General features: G+C 41.4%; 1 protein-coding gene across 4 annotated transcripts; it reads right to left on the reverse strand.

Moving 5' to 3' along the window:
* Positions 1–36: 36 nt before the first annotated feature.
* renbp (renin binding protein) lies at positions 37–20,742 on the reverse strand. 4 transcript variants are annotated; one of them, XM_082517822.1, is made up of 11 exons: positions 20,450–20,742; positions 16,989–17,094; positions 16,832–16,907; positions 16,673–16,748; positions 9,767–9,945; positions 8,379–8,606; positions 8,178–8,259; positions 7,850–8,025; positions 7,592–7,723; positions 3,979–4,066; positions 37–1,114 (listed from the first exon to the last, which is right to left on the reverse strand). In XM_082517822.1, the coding sequence occupies exons 2-11, from the start codon at positions 17,087–17,089 to the stop codon at positions 1,041–1,043; spliced, it is 1,212 nt and encodes a 403-aa protein (XP_082373948.1). In that variant the 5' UTR covers positions 17,090–17,094; positions 20,450–20,742; the 3' UTR covers positions 37–1,040. The 4 variants fall into 4 exon arrangements, 2 of the variants coding, with proteins under 2 accessions (XP_082373948.1, XP_082373949.1); XR_014273532.1 differs by lacking the exons at positions 37–1,114; positions 3,979–4,066 and adding exons at positions 5,234–6,753; positions 6,951–7,134; XR_014273533.1 differs by lacking the exons at positions 37–1,114; positions 3,979–4,066 and adding exons at positions 5,234–5,605; positions 6,656–7,134.
* Between the last annotated feature and the right edge of the window lie 1,040 nt (positions 20,743–21,782).

A 21,782-nucleotide genomic window follows, 5' to 3' on the forward strand; every position in this document is an offset into this window, starting at 1 on the left:
TTCCATTTCAACTAGTAATAATAATGATAACTCAGCTGAATGAAAGCATCTGCATCAGCAGCTTTATTATTTTAGTATACAATTTATTTCCTGACATGGAAGTGTATAGATCACATAGAACAGTAGTAAAATAACATTTTAAAAGGCCTGAAGGTTCCAGTTTAAAAATCCATATTTTCTGTAAAAATATGAGCATAAAAACATATGTCTATATGTCTTAGCCCTGTGAAAGATTAGTGACCTGTCCTAGGCTTACCCTCCCTCTCCTGTGACCGCTGGGATTGGATGAGAGGAAGAAAATTGGATGGATGGATGTACTACCAGCTGTTGTACATCTGTGGAGTGCTTTGTGGGAAATTCAGTAAATTATGAGGTGTAAATACCAAGTGTGAAGCACAGGTTTTGCACAGGGGAGTTAAATACAAATCTCATCCACATTTTTGCAAAACTTCAACTGTGGTGAAAAATTATCTTCATCAAAATTATTCAGCTGAAATGTTCCTGATGCAAATAAGGGCAAACTTACTGACGCCCCTTGAGCCTGTGATGTATTGTTGCTGCACTGCTGTGACTGTGACATCACTGGTGATAGCTGCTGTACAGCTACTGAAAAAAACATTGTTGGACCGAAGAAAGCAAAATTAACTTGTACCAGAATGATGGGAAGGAACCGCTTATGATCTGAAGCATTACAGATCACCTGCGCGAGCTGCCATTGGAACTGGGTCACTACTCTACCCAGATTCAGTCAAACGAACCATTTATTTACTTTCAAACATTGAATTAAAGCTGAAGGTCTTCAATGAAACATGAATGAATGATTGGAAATGTATATCTCAAGGTTAATGTGTTCTTTTTTTATTCCCACCCTTAGCATTGGGTATTTTAGAAACCCCTACAAAGGTAAGATTTTAACTGAAACCTGGATGAATGCACAAAGAATCAGACAATTTTGCTTTATAATTTGATTATTCGTGATTCGAAGTAATGCACAAGTTCAATCCCTGACATGAATCCCTTTATCATTCATGTCAGAATCTTCAGTCCTTGTTTTCCAGCAAGTCATCCAGAATGCGCTCACACATGTACAGGCAACGAGGCACGTGGAAGAACCCTGAGGAACAGACGAAACAGCTACTTTACCATTATGTTAAAACAGAAAAGTTTTTCACAATAAAATGATTGTTGGGATTTTAAAACAATTGATGCAGCTAAAACACAGAAGAAAGACTCTTTCATGCTGATAGATGACAAATGAAAAAAACTTGTTTGGTTTGGTTTCCATGTGCTACTAGGCCAGCTTCAGTGCTGCTTGGCATTAATTTTCCAAGTTTCTAGAACTCTGTTGGAGGAATTAGTACTAATCTTTCAAGGTATTTCATCTGATGATTTGTGGAGACCAAACATCTTAGTCCAGTATCTCTCGAAGCATTCAGCTGGGGTGAGGTCTAAGGTCTGAATGGTTTGATAAGTATGAAAATAATGCAATTTGTATGCAATGGCTTTCACAGGGAGCAATGGAGAAGCGCAGCATCAAGGTGATGATTCAGAACAACCTTGTGTTCATTTATAGTGATCCTTTCCTCTAAAGAGATCATTGGAACCAAACCATCCATTCTCTTCTGCTTATCCAATTCAGGTTTGCAGTGCGAGAGGCGGGTTACACCCTGGACAGGTTGCTAGTCTGTCGCACTAACTGCATGTTTTTGGACCGTGGGAGGAGGTCAGAGTACCTGGAGAGAACCCACGCAAACATGGGGAGAACATGCAAAGCCCACACAGAAAGATCCCGGCCTGATGGTGGAATTAAACTCAGGACCTTGTTGCTGTGAGGACACAGTGTGAACCACTATTCCACTGTGCTGCCTTTGGAATCAAATCATTGTACAGGGTGGGCCATTTATATGGATACATCGTAATAAAATGGGAATGGTTGGTGATATTGAAGTCCTGTTTGTGGCACATTAGTATATGAGGGGGCAAACTCCTCAAGATGGGTGGTGACCATGGTGGCCATTTAGAAGTCGGCCATCTTGGATACAACTTTTGTTTTTTCAATAGGAAGAGGGCCATGTGACACAAAACAATGGTGTGCTTGGTTTCAACGTAACTTTATTCTTTCATGAGTTATTTACAAGTTTCTCTTTGTTCACAGCCATTGACATGTCGAAGAGGTTAACACGTGAGGAGCGGCTCGAAATTGTGTTGATATCTGGTGAACGCAGTAACCGGGTCATTGCAGCAGATTTCAATGCAAGACACCGTACGAGACCACCCATCTCCCATGCTACAGTTAGCAAACTGCTTGCTAAGTTTCGTGAAACTGGTTCAGAGTTGGATTTGCCAAAATGTAGACGTAAGAAAACTGTCACTAATGAAGAAACATCAGTGGCTGTCCTAGCTTCATTCAGCAAGAGCCCACAGCGTAGCACTCGCCACATGTCACTGGAGAGTGGCATTAGTCGAACATCCCTTCGGCGGATATTAGCTACTCACAAATGGCACCCTTACAAACTCCAGCTACTGCAGCATCTCAACGAGGATGACCCAGATCGGCGCACAGAATTTGCAGAATGGGCAAAACAAAAATTGGAACAGGACCCTCAGTTCACGCAGAAGATTTTGTTCAGTGATGAGGCAAACTTTTATGTGAATGGTGAAGTTAACAAACAAAACCACCGCTATTGGTCTGACACTAACCCACATTGGATGGATCCCTCCAAGACTGTTGGAACAACAAAAGTGATGGTTTGGTGTGGTATATGGGGTACAACGATAGTGGGTCCATTCTTCATCAATGGAAACCTCAAGGCCACTGGATATTTGAAATTGCTACATGATGATGTGTTTCCCTCTTTATGCACTGAAGCTGGCACGTTCCCTGAGTTTTTCCAGCAAGATGGTGCACCACCACATTATGGGTGCCAGGTCCGAGCATTCCTAGATGAACAGTTTCCTGGAAAGTGGATTGGTCGTCGTGGGCCAGTTGAATGGCCCCCAAGGTCTCCCGATCTGACCCCCTTAGACTTTTATCTTTGGGGTCATCTGAAGGCAATTGTCTATGGTGTGAAGATACGAGATGTGCAGCACCTGAAACTACGGATACTGGATGCCTGTGCTGGCATTTCTCCTGCGGTGTTGCTATCAGTGTGTGAAGAGTGGGAGAAGAGGGTTGCATTGACAATCCAACACAATGGGCAGCACATTGAACACATTTTATAAGTGGTCAGAAACTTGTAAATAACTCATGAAAGAATAAAGTTACGTTGAAACCAAGCACACTATTGTTTTTCTTGTGACATTACCAATAAGTTTGATGTGTCACATGGCCCTCTTCCTATTTGGAAAAAAACAAAGGTTGTATCCAAGATGGCCGACTTCTAAATGGTCACCACCCATCTTGAGTTTGCTCCCTCACATATACTAATGTGCCACAAACAGGACTTTAATATCACCAACCATTCCCATGTTTTTACGGTGTATCCATATAAATGGCCCACCCTGTAGAAATGCCACTCATTTCACAGCAGAAACGATGGATCCCATAACTACTAGGGACAAAATTCAGTTTGTTTTTTTTCCTCGTGTTTGTCATGCCATGTGGTAATGGCTGCAAGCAGATGCTGATAAAAATAAATTTGGCTTCCATCACATAACTGTTATTGTCTCACAGCTTACCCAGAGACAGTCAGAATTAATAGACATGCCCAGCACCATCATTACATCCGTGTCAAATTATTAAACATTACAGAAATATGTGTTCCACTTTATACATTCTCCCTCATTTTTTTTACAACCTGGGGCCTAAAATATGCAGCACTCAACATCTTCACTGAAATTTGAGTGCAGATCAAGGAGTGTTGTGCAGGTAACTAAAACATACAAAGCCCATTTTACAAGTTACTCTACATTCTCCTGTCATTTATTTCCCTCATTTCAGAACTTCCTGCTGTTGCTACATCTTAACTATGCTCTTACCTTTAAAGGGACCGCCTTTAAAATCCAGTGCTACTTTCCCTTCTTGTGTCAAATAGCCAAACCACTCACCATTCTCAGCATCAGGAAACTGGAAACAGAAACACGCACGATCACCCAGCGTTACATTCTTTAAAGTTCTCTCTTTGACATAATCAACAACGGTCAAAGAGCCTTAAATTAGCCTTTTACACTTGAAAAGTCATAGTTCAGCACTATTTAAGCTGGGATATGGTTAGTTTAGTATTGCATAAAGACTGAAAGCAGGGAAAACAATATCTTGGAGTCAAATTAAAATGGATTTTAAAAATAAAACTTTGGAATAATATTTGTTGGATCAGAATATGCTGAATGCAAACAAATATTTCCTAATAAACCTTCCATAACAAGGCGATCCGAGGTCAATTATTAATTGTAATCTGGTCTAATCTAATAATGAAACTCCAAACATGACTGTCCTTTATAAATTCCCCTTCATATTTCCTTCATGAAATTTTCCATCAAAGTCAGAGAAAGATGTGAGGGACAGTTTTTTAAGGACAAAGGAAAAGAGAAGTTCAGTGTGAACTCATACTAGACTCCATAATAATGTGACTTGTGTCTGCTGTGGTGAAACTAGTGTCGAAAGATGAGCTAATTTGATACTTTGTGAAAAACAGGATAGTCATTTTAAATAAACAGGAGTACACATATAGCCTTTAAAGTAAAATGAAATGGTTATCACAGTGAGACGAGTTTCTGCTCATGTCCAATCACATTTTCTTTTCCTGCTGGTAAATCTGACCCTGTGTAACTCCTGGCATTTGTGAGGATTTCAGTAACTGGAGTCAAATGAAAAAACACAATCCTAAAGCCTGCAATTTAGAAATAGACAAAAAAATGCAAACTGAATTATTATAAATGTAAATTCTTTTTAATATAACTCGTAATCTTCATTTATGCAGTATTTATACATATCTCTCCATCTACAACATCAACATAACCTCGTCATAGCCAGTCAATCTTGTTTTCTGCATTTTCTAACACTCTCTGTTTCAAGTAAGTTAAGCTCCGCCCAGCTAGGCTGTGGTTGGGGGGGTTGGGCTCCAGTTTCTCCATTCTTCATGCCTACTCTTCCTCATTTCATCACCTGCCTTACTTACGGACAGAATCCAGCGTTCAGCTGCTGCCCGATTGTCAGTGTCGGGGAGTAACGGAATACATGTACCGCCGTTACGTATTTAAAATACAAAATATGAGTAATTGTATTCCGTTACAGTTACCGTTTATAAGGGTGGTATTCAGAATACAGTTACTTTGTTGAAATAAATGGATTACACGGCTCTTTTTCTGTTTCATATATTAGACTATGCTCTCTCTATTTTTGGGGGGTAATTCCACGCCGGTGGAAACCCAAACAAAACACGCATTAAGAGGCTCTAATGCCTGTGTCTCAATCTTGCGGCCCATGACACCTCTACTTGCGGCCCGCAAAATGACGTGAAGAAATATTTTTGAAAAAAAATTCTCAAAAATTATTTAATAAGAGGGCAATAGGCAGAGTGTTACAGACATAGACCTAAAGAATGTAGCCTCATGGGCAGTGTAGTCCGTGCTGCAGGGAGAATGGACTGCCATACCCGTTATGTTCCTGAGAGCGAGGGAGGGAGAAAAAAAGAGAGTGGAAAAGTACGAGTTGTCACAGAGCAGAAACAGGAGATGGAAGCATGTAAATATAATAATAACCACTTCAGTCAAAAAGAGTGCCTGACGAGCCCAGTTGTAAGTAAGCTATTAAGACTCGACTGTACAATGTGTTCGTGTTTTTCTCCGAAACAATAAGTTCAGTTGGAGCAGCCTTTCAACGCCTCTGTCTCTTGCTAGCAAAGTTGACCCAGACAACAAAGTAAAGTAAAGCTAGATTTCGGCTACGAGCCTGACAGAGAACCTAACGTATTAGACAGAGGTCCCTTTATGGTTTTACGCCTTTACGGTTCGGAGCCGCGGACCTGTTTTATATACATGTGGAATAGTTTTCTATACGAGATCGCTGCAAAAAGTGCAGCCTTACCTAATGTCCACCCTACTGTTACTCATTTTATATTAAGATTTAAAAATCTAGTTGGTATTGGTGTGGAGAGTAACCTTCAGTAAAAGTAATAAATCACACAGCAATGTCAGTGCGCCCCAGGGTGGCTGTGGCTACAATGTAGCTGCCATCACCAGTGTGTGAATGTGTGCGTGAATGGGTGGATGACTGGATATGTAAAGCGCTTTGGGGTCCTTAGGGACTAGTAAAGCGCTATATAAATACAGGCCATTTACCATAAATCACACAGCAATAGGACATTCATGTAGTTGTAAAAAAATTGATAATATATTAAGTAATCCAAAGTATTCAGAATACGTTACTCTCATTGAGTAACGTAACGGAATACATTACAAAATACATTTTGGGGCATGTATTCTGTAATCTGTAGTGGAATACATTTTAAAAGTAACCTTCCCAACACTGCTGATTGTCATAGTACCTCGATTGGTAATGATTTAGAATCCTTTGCTTATTCCCTGAATTCATTTCATTACTTCCACTACAGTGGTGTTCCATAATGGCACCTCCTGTCTCTGAAACTGTTCGTGGGAGAGTTGGGTCAGTGCTGTAGAGTTCTGCTCCAGTGCTCCCTGGTCTTCACATACGTACCTCGCTCTTTTTTGGATGATCCTTCAAACTATTTGACCTTACTGGACTCCTCTGAGGTATGGCCTTGATCTAAGCAGAAGACTTCTTCCTGTCAAAGACTATAAAGACATATCCATTTGCTGACTGTAACACTAAAGGACCCGACACGGCTCAGGAATCTCACTTTCAGGTTTATTTGCTCACATTGGTTCAGCGATTGTTACTTCTTGCAGCTACTCCTATCCGGCCCAGCTGCTACTTAAATGCAGCAGCAAATCTCCTCTTTACCACCACAGCCAGTCTGCATCTCACTTACCTCCATGGTGTCAGAATTGTGAGCTGAAGCAGAAGAGGAGCCTGCCAACACTTGTACCACTTCTGCCCCTTTGTGAGAAGGAAGCGGGTCTCCAATTGGCGGCACTCCTCGCTACTACCAGAGGCTGCTTTCAAGCCTGTGTAGGGCCTCCGCCTGACCCTGATCTTCATCTAAGCCTGCAGCCCTGCTGAGATCAACCAAAACCCAGGTCTTTGCAACCACCTCAAGGGTGAGTAAAAAAGAATTTTCTTCATGCTCACCCTGAGCCAGAAAAAAAAAAAACTCTTAACTGCCTTGTTCCATGGCCTGAACTGCTACAACTCCACCATTTAGGTCAGCCCAACCACCCAGACTGTTTACTGTTTCGTTTGGACTATATGGCTTTTTGTGTGTTTTTAGGTTTTGTTCCAAAACTTTACTCAACAAAAAAATCGTAGAGCCTTAAAGGTAAAAAGAGGAAGTTGCTGTTTCCTGCCTGCTTCCAGTCTTTAAACTAATCTCTGTAACATCAGGTAGTCGTTGATATTTCATATCAATAGGAAATTACTTATTTCTCAAAAATTTTAAATACTCAAAATATTTAATGACAAAAGCACAGAGTACTCTTGCTATGCCGTGTGGCCAGTGCCGTATCAACTCACATGGCTAAAAGTGTACTGGTAAACTTCTGAGAATATCTCCAGCAGCTCAGGCTTCCTGGTGTGACTGTAGGCCATGAGGAACGCGATGAGAGCCTCACAGTGTGGCCACCACAGCTTCATGCTCCACTCTAGCTGCTCAGACACAAAAGCAACATGGCTGATCATAAAGTGATGAATGCAAACTACTATTGAATGCAAATTGAAACAGAATTTTGTGTCTAATAAAAACATAATCATGTGTAGAGATGACAGGTTAACCTGTGTGGGGCAGTGACCATCCACATCCAGGAAGTAGAAGAGGCCACCGTGTTCTTTGTCCCAGCCATACTGATAAGGGAGCTCCACAAAGTTTCTGATGGCAGTTCTGTGTATTTCCTTGTCCCCGGACTGTGCACCGTACAGCATCAAGAACCAGCCTGCTTCCAAGGCATGGCCTGAGTCAGCACCAGTTATTAGTGGGAAGGACAAAAAAACATGGAAAATGATGAAGTGAGCAACTAAGGAGAGGACAAGAGTGTAATATCTGTTTCCACAGGGACGGACTTTGCTCATAGCCATCTGGGTCAGCAGGCTGTGGAGCATTTACCTGGATTCTGCAGTCGGCCCTGGCAACCCGGCAGTTCAGATCCATCCACTGACACGTTCTCTAAGATAGCTGTGCCAGCTCTCTGCATTAAAAGATGCAGAAGATGAGAAGGAAAAATAACTGTATTTATGAATAGAAGGTACTTGATAAAATATACAACTGTGACAGAAAAAGCAGCAGAGTGTTTGTCTGTGTCCAAACCTGGATGTGCTGTAGGATCTGCTCTACACACCAGTTTCCCAGTTCTTTGTACTTCTGAGCAACTTCCTGTCCACGGCCTTCGGTTAACTGTTGCACCAGGCACATGAGCATCATGGGAACTGACAAACTGTTGATGGGAACCTCCCCGGGAAGTTGGGGCCGGCCAAGGCCTGAAGGGTCTACCTGAACCCAGTAAATTAGCTGTTCCATCATCTGCTCAGCTTCCAGCTGAAACACATAAGAGGGGTGAGAGATAATGTTGTAGAAATGGTAACATAGCTATAACTCAAACTCAAACACTCTGCTTCTGAGGTGGGCATGTTTTTTATGCCAATTGTATGATCAGAATGAATGTCAGAAGAAAACTAAACTTAACAATCACAAAAAAATTAGTGTTTGGCAGATTATTTCTTTGTTGTAACAATGTTTATTGGCATTAAATCTTCTACTGCCGGAAAGTCTGTTTATTTCCCCTTAATTAATTCAATAAATTCCACCTTTACAGCAGCTGTATATGGTCTGGTATAAAGATCAAAGATAGCTAGTGAAACGTCTGCTTACAGTCTGCTGAATTCAATTCTGTAAGATTCTGACAAAGAGCATCAGGTCAGCTGATCACACAAAGAAACTACTGCAGCTCAAAAACAAAATTCAACTCAATTCAATTTTATTTATATAGCGCCAAATCACAACATAAGTCGCCTCAAGGTGAGTTGTGATTCTTTTTCCTACACTGAGCTACTACAATTGATTTTGAGATTCCTCTGAATCCCACTTTAAGCCCTGACTGCACTGGTTTTCCTGTTTAGATTCAATTCAGTTCAATTCAATAAAACTTTATTGATCTCAAAGGTTGACCCAGAAGGAAATTTGGGTAATCGGTGTGTGGAGTTAATGCCACCCTCTATAATGTAGGCAAAAGAACAGTTGTTTTGGAAAATTCTCTTCCACTGATTAAAACTAAATACATTTATTAGAAGTTGTATTTAGATTTGAATAACATTTGTATTGTCATGTACTAATAGTGTTTTATTATCACAACAACATGGGTTGAGTTCACTTTGCATAGTAGCTTGTAGCAGAATTGTCCTTCAAAGAGCTACTTTTTAGGTTTTTATGTTTCAGAGCCTGATCTTTTTGACTTTTTACTTGATCCTTTACTGCATTTCTTTAACACAAGAAAAGGCACCCATGAAAAAAATGCCAAATACTAGTGTAATTAAATAAAAGGGTTTTTTTTCGCATAGAATTTTTGGAAGACTTCTTTCCACTGCACTGATCAATAATAACTAGGAACAGAAATGTCAATAGGCTTAAGATAAGGCAACTAAGAGAGGTGGCAAACATATGGTATAACTAAAGAAGATTACACTAACAGTTACATATACCTGCATATCCTTGTCACCAGTTAGCCTGCTCAGTTCATCCATAGCCATGATGTAGAAACACTCACTGAATATGGTTCTCTGAACTTTGAGCGCTTTACCATCTCTCGTCAGGCAGAAGGCACATTTCCACTGACCGCTGCTACTGGACACACGAGCAAACTTTCTCAGGAATGCTCCTCCTATGATTCAGACAGAACAACAGAACATTGGTATGAACCCACAGGAAGCTGTTCACTGATAGAGAAAATATAAAAGAATCATTCATTAAGATTTCAGAACATCTATTCTCAGACTTCAAAAACAACAAGAGTGAAATTGTGCAGAAAATCAGCGATATGAGTCACGGACCAGATCAGCCATCAATGGGGCTATGTGCCACCTGAAGCTGGCAGCAGGTGGCAGCACATCACCATCGGTTAGACCAGTGGTTCCCAAACTTTTTTTGCTGGGCCCCCCCTTTGTTTTACAAGAAAGATGCTATTTTACATGTAGTTGTTTTTTTCCTGTGTAATAATATTCAACATTTCTATTAATACTTTTTTTTTTTTTTTTTTAAATGCCTCTCTGTGCAAAATGGGTTTAAAAACAAACAACTGTTGGATACCGTTTGTCCGTGATAGACAGGGGGAACAAATTACGGCAGGGTTAGCCTGATATTATTTGTATCCCACTGTAACTTTACTGTATAAAGAGCTAACATCTCCAAAATGTCAGGAGTAGTTAGTCATTACAAGAAGTGTTTGTGAACTAAAAATCAAGAATGTGGGATACTGTTTGTCCGTGATTTGAAGAGCCCGACGTTTGCTCCCAACGCAGGGGAAACAAATTCTGTCAGGGATACCTACTTTGGCACGACACCGGGCTGATTTGGCTTTCTCCTCTGCTACAATAAAACTTGCTTTCACAACAGCTTCACTTTGTGATTTTGCTCTGGTGAAAAACGTCTGCTGAAATGTCAGATTCTTCTTTAGCTCTTCTACCTTCTGTAGTTTATGCATTTAGGTTTTTCAGCTAATCCTGATGTTTTGTCTCGTAGTGCCGTCTTAAATTAAATTCCTTAATTACAGCCACATTAGCTCCACTAATAAGACACACGGGTTTACCAGCAATGTCTGTTTAACCTATATTCAGTCACCCACTGGCACTGAAAGGCTCTGCTTTCAGAATCAACTTTTCTCTCCACCATTGTGAGCGGCTAGCTGCGCAATAACAGAAGTTTGACTTGATTGACGCGGGAATGTTCCCAGTTAGCCTAGCGTTCAGCAAGGAGGCTGCAGCGCTGCATTATGGGATCTGTTGTTTGTATATTATTAGCGCCTCATATCGCCGGGCCATGCATAACAATAATAATAAATCTATATAAAATTATCTCGCGGGCCGGATATAAATGTACGCTGGGCCGGATGTGGCCCGCAGGCCTTGACTTTGACACATGTGATCTACAGCAATGACATCATAATGTTATTAGGATTGGAAATGCGTAGTTGGATGGTAACAAAGAACTGGGGGGATTGTACTACCAGAAGGCAACACTGCAGACATCGAAGATAGCTACCTTGGAATCCCACAGGCAAATGGGACCCATGAAGAAGCCGCTAGGAAAGCCACAACCACCAAATACATCCAGAGAGTAAGGTGTTCTGAGGAGTCAGCTGAACAGGAAGAACAAGATCCGGGCTATCAACAACTACGCAGTAACGGTCATCAGATACCCTGTTGGGATCATCAGCTGGCCAACGGAGGAGACAGAAGACACTGACATCAAGACAAGAAAACTCCTTTCCATGCATGGAAGGTTTTTAAGTCCAGCACCCTGAGCCTGCTATTCAGACTGTAACAACAAAGATCCAAGAGTATATCACAAAGACCCCCAACTGACCATGTGCTTAGTGAATATCTCAGACAGCTGAAATCCAAGAAAGAAGAGGAGCAAAAAGAGAAACCATCATGTAAAGACAGCCCCTGTAAGGCATGTACCACTGGCAGAAGAATTGGCTGATATCAATATACTACCAATGGTTTGACAATCATGACATCACAGGAACAAGCTCTAAGCACACGATCAGTAGAGTCACAGAGAAATTTCTGCCTGTATGTGCAACATACCTTTATTTACCAACATACCTGTAGTGCATTTATGCTCATGCTAGTGTGCTGAATCGGTTTAATTTTGTCCTTTCACAAAGTCCTAAACAGTGGCATCATCATACATCTGCTACACTACACTGTCATGATCCCGGGATCTGTGGATTTTCTTGTAGAATTTCATAAAGTGTGTTTAGCTTGTTTTATATTCTTTAATTCTAGTTTCTATTTTGACTCTTCTTGGGTTCTGTATTTTAGTGAATTAGATCTGGGTTGTAGCTCTGTTTACTCAGTTTTCTAGCCCTTTGTGATTCTCTCTGTGTCCCTTTGTATTTTGTGTTGCTTTGTGCTTTAGACTTTGTATTTACGTTTATGGATTTTTACAACTCATTAAACAGCTTGTCTCCTGAGTCAACATTCGAGTCCTTAGCCTGCAAATAGTGACAATAACAAGCCAGATGGTCTCTCACTTCATCAGGTCAGAGGATGTGTTTTCCAAAAAGAATTTCAACTGATCTGAAATGAACAGTTTTCCACTTTTCCTCAGTCCATTTCAAATAATCTTTGGCCAAGAGAAGAAGGTAGCTTCCTCTTTGTGTTATAGAGCTTTAAACTTTAATCTTTAACTTTAATCAGGAAGTGTTCCCGATCCTATGCAGTGATTCCTCTGACAGAATCATGCCTAGTTTTACTGCAGTGCCACCTGAGGGTCCAAATATCACAGACATTCAACTTGGGAACAGAGATTTCTCAACATTAGCTGACTCTTTTGTTGATAAGGAACTATAGATGATGAGATATTTTTGCCATTTCACGTTGAGGAACATTATTCTGGACTAATTTCACAATTTATCCGGTTGTTCAGTCTGACGTCACTAGCCGTGTCTGGACCTAAACTCCGCTGCAGGTCCATATATCAAACGATCACTATGGCATTACTGAGAGTTGAAAAACTGTCTAAAGTCTTTCATCTTTAATAAAATGATCAGCGTTCTGCTCTACCAGGTGAAACAATTGAGTTTAAGATCCAGGCATCCATGAAAACGGAATTTATGACATTTAACGGAGTTAGAAGTTAGCAGGGAGTTAGTTCGCTAGCTTCTATCTAAATGCAATATAGCATGTCCTGACTGCGGGGTTTTGGAAACAAATTAAAACGTACAGCTCTGCTATCACTTCCAAAATAAATGAAGACAGAAAACTAAAAAGCAGTGACGTTTGTAGGGTTACTGAAGTTGGGCTAGCTGGTATATAATGATGTGCTACGTGACCGCTAGCGACACAGCTATGTTAGCATAATATAAACAAGCTAACTTTTTTTCCCACTCGATAAAAGTTAACGTGAGTGTTCTCGGTCGTCAGGAACAAATGTAATCGCATGGCAGGATGCTGTAAAAGGACCAAACTTCATATACTGCTGCATGGGCTGGGCTGTAGTTACATCCTAAGGTTTTAAAAACTGAGCTTAAATAAATGATTAGCGGTAATAAAAGCCGAGGAAGGTCAACAGTGATCACTGAGTGTTTTAGGAGCTTTTTGAGATCAAATAGAAGAAAATACAAAACATTAAACATGTTAACAACACAAAAGCCATATTAAACGCAGACTACTTTAGGCCCGGAAGTAGGATTCGTCGCGTCATCACTGAACAACCGGATAGACAGTTTTTTCCTTTGAAATTCTCTACTGTGGCAACATCACTAACTTGTATAAAGAAATGAAAGCTTTATCCCAGAACAAGCAGCAAAAGATAAAAGAAAGGAAATCACTCAGACGGACTTACACCCTCATGGCATCATATCACCCCAAATAGAGCACTTCGCTCTCACACTGCTAGGCTACTTGTGGTTCCCAGGATATTAAAAAGTACAATGGGAGGCAGAGCCTTCAGCTTTCAGGCCCCTCATCTGTTGAAGAGGCTCCAAGCTTGGATTTGGGAGACAGATACCCTCACTACTTTTAAGATTAGGCTTAAAGCATTCCTTTTTGACAAAGCTTATAGTTAGGGCTGGATCAGGTGACCTTGAATCCTCCCTTACTTATTCTGCAATAGACTTGGGCTGCAGGGGGCTTCTCATGATGTACTGGGCATTTCTCCTTCTCGCACTCCTTTTTATTCACCATTTGTTTATACACCCCCTCTGCATTTAATTACGAGTTATTATTAATCTTTGGCTCTCTTCCACAGCATGTCTTATGTCTTGTCTTCCTCCCTTCACCCCCAACCGGTTACAGCAGAAGACTGCCCCTTCCTGAGCCCGGTTCTGCTCCTAAAAGGGAGTTTTTCTTTCACACTTCTGCCTAATTGCTTGTTCATAAGGGGTTTCTCTGTACTATTGTAGGGTCCTCACCTTACAATATTAAACATCTTGTTGTTGCGGTGATTTTGCGCTATATAAGTAAAATTGAATTGAACTGAACTGAATTGAATGTCCAAGAGACCAGTGATGAAATCACTCTGGTGCCCAAGGAGGCAGCCAGTGACAATGGAGGAGCACCTCAGGAGGTTTGGCTGGAGGTCAGCAGCACCTGAGGTGAAGAAAACCATTTGGAGGCTGTTGGCGACAGAGAGTACAGAGTACCTCTGGTGCCTTTGCTGGAGGCCAGTGACAAAGGCCATGGAAACCCTCTGGAGGCCAGTAATGAAGGAAACTCTCTAAAGGCTGGGGGAGGCGTAGGCGACAGGATACCGCTAGTTATTTGTCTGGGGGCTAGTGATGATGGAGGAGATGGATCTCCTCAGGAGGCCCAGCAAGTGACCCCCTGTGAAGACTGAGACCCTCATGCACTTAAGACTTTGAAGTGTTGGGGATCCGTGGCAGCGTAGAATGTTGAATCGTAGAATGCCTAGACTTGGGGTTCACTAAAATCTCAGGACTCTAAGAAGATGCAGGAAGCTCAGGATTCTCAGGATATGCAGGATATCATAAAGCTTAGGCTGTGCAAGGCTCACAAAGTACTTTGAAGGCTCACAAAGTACTTTGAAGGCTGGGTGAGGCTGTGCAGGACCCATAGCTGACTCTGGAGCCTAGGGCAACACAGGATGCTCAGCCAACACTGGATGCTGGGTCTGTGGAAGGCCCTCAACTGAGGCTGAAGACTGTGGCACCGCAGGCTGTGTAGTCTCTCCTGGCAACTGGGACTCCAGAAGGTCCTAGCTCAGACCACACTGCAGGCATGAAGCTGGCCAGTCCAAGTACAAAGGATGTTAGCAGCCATGAGTAGATGCTCAGTCCTTATCAGACACACGATCTTTGGTGAGGTCCTAGGTGGTGCAACAGCCTCTAAAACTCAATTTCTGATTGAGATGCTTTAATAATAATAATAATAATGGATTGCATTTATATAGCGCTATTCGAGACCCTCAAAGCACTTTACAATTCCACTATTCATTCACTCTCACATTCACACACTGGTGGAGGCAAGCTACAGTTGTAGCCACAGCTGCCCTGGGGCAGACTGACAGAAGCGAGGCAGCCATATCGCGCCATCGGCCCCTCTGGCCATCACCAGTAGGCGGTAGGTGAAGTGTCTTGCCCAAGGACACAATGACCGAGACTGTCCGAGCCAGGGCTCGAACCGGCAACCTTCGGATTACAAGACGAACTGCCAACTCTTGAGCCACGATCACCCCTTTAGCGATGTAAAACTCAGTTTCAGAGTTGGCTGGCTCAGCAGCAGTCACCTCAACCTAAGATTTTACAGAGATGAAACTCCCCGGGTGGCCCAGCAAGTGACCTAAAGGATGTGTGTAGCAAGGAAAGCGGATGGAGCTGCAGGCTCTGGCTGGTGTCAACGTCGGCAGGTACAGGCTGAGTGCCCGAAACAGGTGCCCCACTTCTTCCCGGATGAAGGAATAGGGAGTGCAGCAGTTACAGGGTCCTGATCCTCAGGCCACCACTCCACCAACAAAAGGATTAAAGAGGAGTAGTATGAAGTGCGAGCTTGGAAGCAGCTCTGGTGGGGGTAAGCCGAACAAAAGGGAAATAAGTTTGTTCAAGATGGAAAAAGTCTTTGGGCTGGGGAAAGAGTTTCTGCCTCCAAAAGCCAAGTTTATCTCCCTTAAAAGTTACAGAGCTGGTGAGTGGGTGGCCAGTGTGCAATCTCTGCACAGAAAGGGCCCAGCAAGGTGGTGAAGTCGAACTCAGGACCAGGACTAACCATCACACCATCGTGCTACCCTTTATATAGATAGCTTCTCTAAACTGATTTGAGAAGATAATAATTTGTTATTATTGGGAGCTATCATGTCAGAATGCTCCCTAACTGCCGATATTTTTCACCTTTTTAATGTGCAGTACCGGTCCATGAGTCGTTTGGTACCGGGCCGCGAGAGTAGAGGCTCAGGTGTGAAATGTATAGTTTTCAGGGTTTTTATCGGTCTGCAGCGTTATTTTGTTATCGTTTTTACCGTTAACTCGGTTTTCCTGGGTCTTTTCACGTGTGTTATGAATAAATCTTTTTTTCTGTTGTATCTATCCGCGACACCTTAAAGGCCGGTCCGTGAAAATATTGTCAGGCATAAACCGGTCCGTGGTGCCAAAAAGGTTGGGGACCGCTGGCCTAGAATGTTAAAAAAACAAACTCATAAAAGCAGAAATAAATTGATTGCTAAGATATGAGACCTTTCAAGTCAGTCAAGTCAATGATTAACATTTATCGTTTGTGATATAAATACACAGTAAATGCATATTAAAAAAGATGCAAGAAACCTTTATTATGTGCTGCTCTCGGTAACAGCGACTGGACGCTGTCATTTCTGAGAAAAACACAATGCTCATGATACAGAGCTGTATAGTCAAGCATTACATTCACACTCACCAACTGTTGCTGCTTCAAGGATTTCAGGCTTGTGGAAGCGATCCATGGTTCGGTACAAGCGACAATACATCCACACCTGTGAGACACATATATAGCAAAATCTTCACACTGAACAACCTAATGTAACAGCAGATTATTACAATCACTGTCGAGGTTCACCTGTCTACCCTGCAGCCAGACATATTTCAGCTCATCATAGATCTTCCCATCCTTTCCAATACACGTGAAGAAGCCTCTAAAATAGAAAGCAAAAGAACTCATTACAAGGATTTGGACAATATAGCAGTACAAACATATTCCAGTGTAAAGGCAGTACCCATGTACTCTGTCAAGAGAGTATTTGAGCCAGAAGTCCACTACATTGTCCAACTGTTTCCGAATGTTCTCTCGACACTTTTCAAGCGTCACCACTGACATTGTTCCTGTTCAAAAAGAACATTAAAATTAGTTTGTGAAAAAAATTTATGGATTCTTGGTTTATAGTTATATGTTTAAAGTGTAAAGGTGGTACTGAAACTGTAGAATTATGCAAATATGTCTGTATTTAAATCTGCAAAAATATTGTGACTGTAATAATATGACTGTAATTGACATTTTTTTAGAAGTTGGAATAGGTTTTAGGTGGGATAACAGAAAAGTGAAACAAGGGCAACACAAGCTTGTAAAAGTGGTGCAATTTAAAAACAAAGAGGTGGAAAATCCTAAATAAATCTGATTATTTAGTACATGACTGGGTGTAAAAAGTGTACCACTGAGAGGCTGACTTGGGACAAAAATGGGGAAGGGCTCATGACTGTTGTGAAAGACTGCATGGACCAACCGTTCAAGAAACTTGAAATAACATTTTTGAAAATAACATTAGAGGAAGTCAGTGTCTTTGAAACACACACACACACAGTCCAGATAAATCTCTGTATGTAAGAGACAAAGCTGGAAACAAATACAGAATATTCACCTATAAAAAACAAACATGATTCTCTCATGGGGTTTGCTGCTCAGTGATTTTTCAGAGAGAAAAGAAATTGTTGCAGCTTCCACATAATTAAATAAAAAGTGTAAAGAAAGTTATATCCTTTGTAAGTGAAACTGTCTGCTTTGCAACCACTGCACCAGATTCATGCTTTGGCAGGTAACTCTGTTCTCCAAATGGAATTCTTTTTGCTTGAACCAACCTGACTGAAAACCGTTTGGAGGTTGGTCGCTGCTATTAAACTAATGCCCAAACATAATCTTATCAATATACCAGCATAACATCACGGGTGGATGTAGTTCAGCTCATCTACTAATCAGAGGGTTGGTGATTTAATGCCTGGCTGCTTCAGTCTGCACATCAAATATCCTTGGAGTATGAATGTGTGTGGATGGTAGATAGTAAGCACAGAAAGAACTTGTGTGACTGAGACAAGTTGTGTGAAGTGTTTTGAGTGCGCAGAGTAGAAAAGTGCTATACAAGAACCAGTCCACTTACCATCATGCTACTTAACCAGACAAAAGAACTAACACTTACAGGTTCATTACTGCATGACTCAATCACAAGAAACTGCATTACTTTTGCAACCACTCCATTAGGAATGCCAACTGTCCATACTGAGCGTATCACCCCTGACACAAAGTTGCTTTGGGTGTACTTGATTATTGTGTATTGTCTAGATCAGATGTTGAAAACCACTGGGTGTGCTGTGAGAGATCAGCAGATGTGCAGTGGGAAATTACAGTGGAACCGCGACTTACGAATACCCCATTTAACGAAAAATTCAAGTTACGAAGGCACTGAACGGCAATATTTTTGCCCGTGTTACGGCAAAATGCCCGTGTAACGAAATCCGCTGGCTCTGATTGGCTGAGCCCACAATGCCTTCCGAATCATGTGACAACCCCCTTAGCTTTCGTACTTGCGCTTCGCTGTTCCACTTGAACGACGTATTGTTGTTGCAGATAGCAATTAGCCTATAGGAGGAGTCATGTCATATAGAGGAACAAACAGTACTCCAAGAACAGACAAAGCCCAGCAGAAACCTTGAAGAGGAGCCTCATCTGCCCCCACCCCCGAAGAGCTTCAGAAAGGAGAGAGATCAGAGGCAAGAAGAGGGGTCCCTATTTGCCTCCAACTCTCTCAACAACACCAACGACCAGGACCAGGGACCACGACCTTCCCCAGTCCCCCAAACCCCTGACACGCCATCACCCTCCTCCCCCTCCCTACACCTGAAATTCACTGAGGAGATGATGGAGCGGGTCAATGCTGGGCTCAGATCTACCCCCGTCCCAATCCCTTTTTGTCCCCCATAAACCCCCCACCAGAGCAGCCAAAGGTTCGCCATCGAGCCCCACCCTCAACAGAGCAATCGAAGTCACATTGCCCAGCCTCATCCCCCTTAGTTCCTCCTTACCACCTTCATGCCCTGTCTCCGCAGTCTGATGTGTGATGTGTGGAGGGTCCGGGCTGCGAGGATTATGGCAGTGGTGACTTTTCCCAGGAGAAGCTGGGACCCTGTTTACTAGAAGGTTTTAAAATTTCTGTACTTTTAGGTGACAGAAGGAGACATGTGGCCTGGTCAAAACACAGAGAGCTGCACCCTAAAAGATCTTTAAATATATTAAACATACCTTGTGTGCCACAGACTGCTCCCAAACACGAGGGGGGCAAATAATACCTCTAAAACACTTAAGTTGGCTTTATTAAACGTTAGATCTTTAGCTGGGAAAACATTTTTAATTAATGATTTAATCACTGAGCTCAGCCTTGATTTTATGTTTTTAACTGAAACTTGGTTGGACCAAAGTAACAGTGGAGCTGTTCTCATCGAGACGACCCCTCCTAACTACAGTTTTATCAGTAAGGCCAGGGTGAGCAGGAGAGGAGGGGGTTGCCGCCCAGGGTGAGGACAGCCAGGTCTCAACATCTGCCCCAGTCACCAGAGGAGGCAGCTGGGGGTGCCCGATTTGAGCTATGAGCGTGCTTGTTGCCAAAGGCAGCGATCTAATTGGTCAAATCTGTTTATTTGGATGCAAAACATCGGAAAAATTGAGCTTGGTTCGAAAAAATAAATGCAACGTCCATTAAATCCATGAAGAATCGGTGAGTCTGAAAAATATTTTTAAGACAATTTTTTTTACCATGATGTACATTTGTTAAGCTAGCTAAAGATAAGCATAGAGAACATAGTCCACAGGCAAAAAGTGTCTCGAAACCTCACACATGTGACATCATCATGTCAAATATCTGTAGACATTTACACTCAGAGGAAGCTTTTTGAAAGTAAAAATGATCACATTTGTAAAGTTACACATTAAAAATTGTGTGTAAAAAGGGACTTTTTTGTTGAAATCGGTGTATATTTTTGTGTAAATTAAAATTCCTTTGTCTGATGTGAATCATAACTTATTACCATACCACATACATTTGTGAGGTTTTTGAATTTAACCTCTCTCCATAGGGGCTTTAGTTTTCCCATAATAACACCACTTACTTATTATTAGATGACCAAAGGCTATTAGAGAGATAACTTTATGCCACAATAGCCAACAATAACACTGTCATCTTACATTTAAACTAGCTCATGCAAAAAAAGCAATATTAACTATACTAGCAAGGTATACTGTTTGGTTTAAAAACTATTAATTTCACCAAGGATTTCTAATTTCTTTTTCCCTGTGTTGCAAAAACAACAGAAAGTCATTTCCGTGCTGTCAGCCATGTAAAAAGGACAAACGGTGCCTTTGGTAGCCGTCTCAATGCGTTCATATTGAGAAAAGGACTAATAAAGCTGCCATTACCTTCAAGCTGAAATAGTGAAGAATAGTCTGTCCAGCTGCTCCGTTCGCTAGCTCTGTTAATCACATGATCAGATAAGGAAGTGGACAGCGGGTCACGCGGCCACTTGACTCGTCATTTTTTTTTTTAGGGTCTCTCAAAGTAACTTCCAGGGGGGGTTCGCTTGCCTTCGACTTCCTTTTGGAGTAACTGTTTGTCGGTACTTTTCAGGACATCAAAATCACGTTTCCTAATCAGACCTGCAGATTGTACAACCGCTTATTCCGCCATCTTGCCCCCCCCCCACTCCTGTACAACCGCTTATTCCGCCATCTTGCCCCCCCCCCACTCCTCCGTGAGCCGTCATTTGGTTTTGTTTTGCACACATTTACAATCTCTCATTGGGAGACAACATTGGTGCAACAACATCTTGAAATGTTGAGTAAGAAAACAAAAGAGATAGGAGAAGACTAACAGAAAAACAAAAAACAATATAAATATGTGTGAAGGCCATTCTTATGACATTTAACAATATCCTTTCCGTGAACACTTTAACATACATGCGGCTTACTTGGTACACCAAACGAAACATATTCATTAAAAGGATAGAAACTGGGTCCCATTTTCACATATCAAAGCAGCATCTTTACATGAATCCTTCAGTAATTCTAAAGATGACAAAAAAGACTTCAATTCAATCTTCAATGCACTTAGGAAAGGTCTTTTGTTTTGCCATTTACACTTATGAATGTGGTATTTGCCCATAATTATTACCATATTGTGGAGCATGGCAAGTTCCTTAGACGGATCGCCATTATTGTATAAAACCTGTGTTAGAGTCATTGGGGTCATCCCATCTATTCTTACACTCAACCAGTCAACCAAATCCTGCCAGAAGTCAGTCGTTACTGTGCAGGGGGAAAAAAAAACAAATGATCAATACTTTCTTCATTTTGTAAACAAAATCCACATGGCTCCACCTCAAACCCAAACCTTTTTTAAGCATTTCAGCTGCTGGACAATATTCATTAATTATTTTAAATTGCATTTCTTTGACTTTGGGGGGGATAGGCCATTTTAAAAAGTGTGTATATTTGTTCGTTATTTTAACCTTACTACCTTTTAATTTTGTGTTACTGTTAAAATCGTGAAATAATTCATTTTTAAATATATTGTTTATGATTTTATTATTACACTTTTTATTAGTTAAAGGAATCTGATTTACCTGTAAAGAAGATAAACTAATTTGTCCCTTAGAGTAATATAAATAGCCTTGTATCAAACTTAACAGAGGTAAGGGGATCGCCTTAAAGACCTTGTTATATTCTCTAAGGGAACACTGAATGTTAAACTTTG

Source organism: Aulonocara stuartgranti (assembly GCF_965226115.1).
Source record: "Aulonocara stuartgranti genome assembly, chromosome: 20".
Lineage (NCBI taxonomy): Eukaryota > Metazoa > Chordata > Actinopteri > Cichliformes > Cichlidae > Aulonocara > Aulonocara stuartgranti.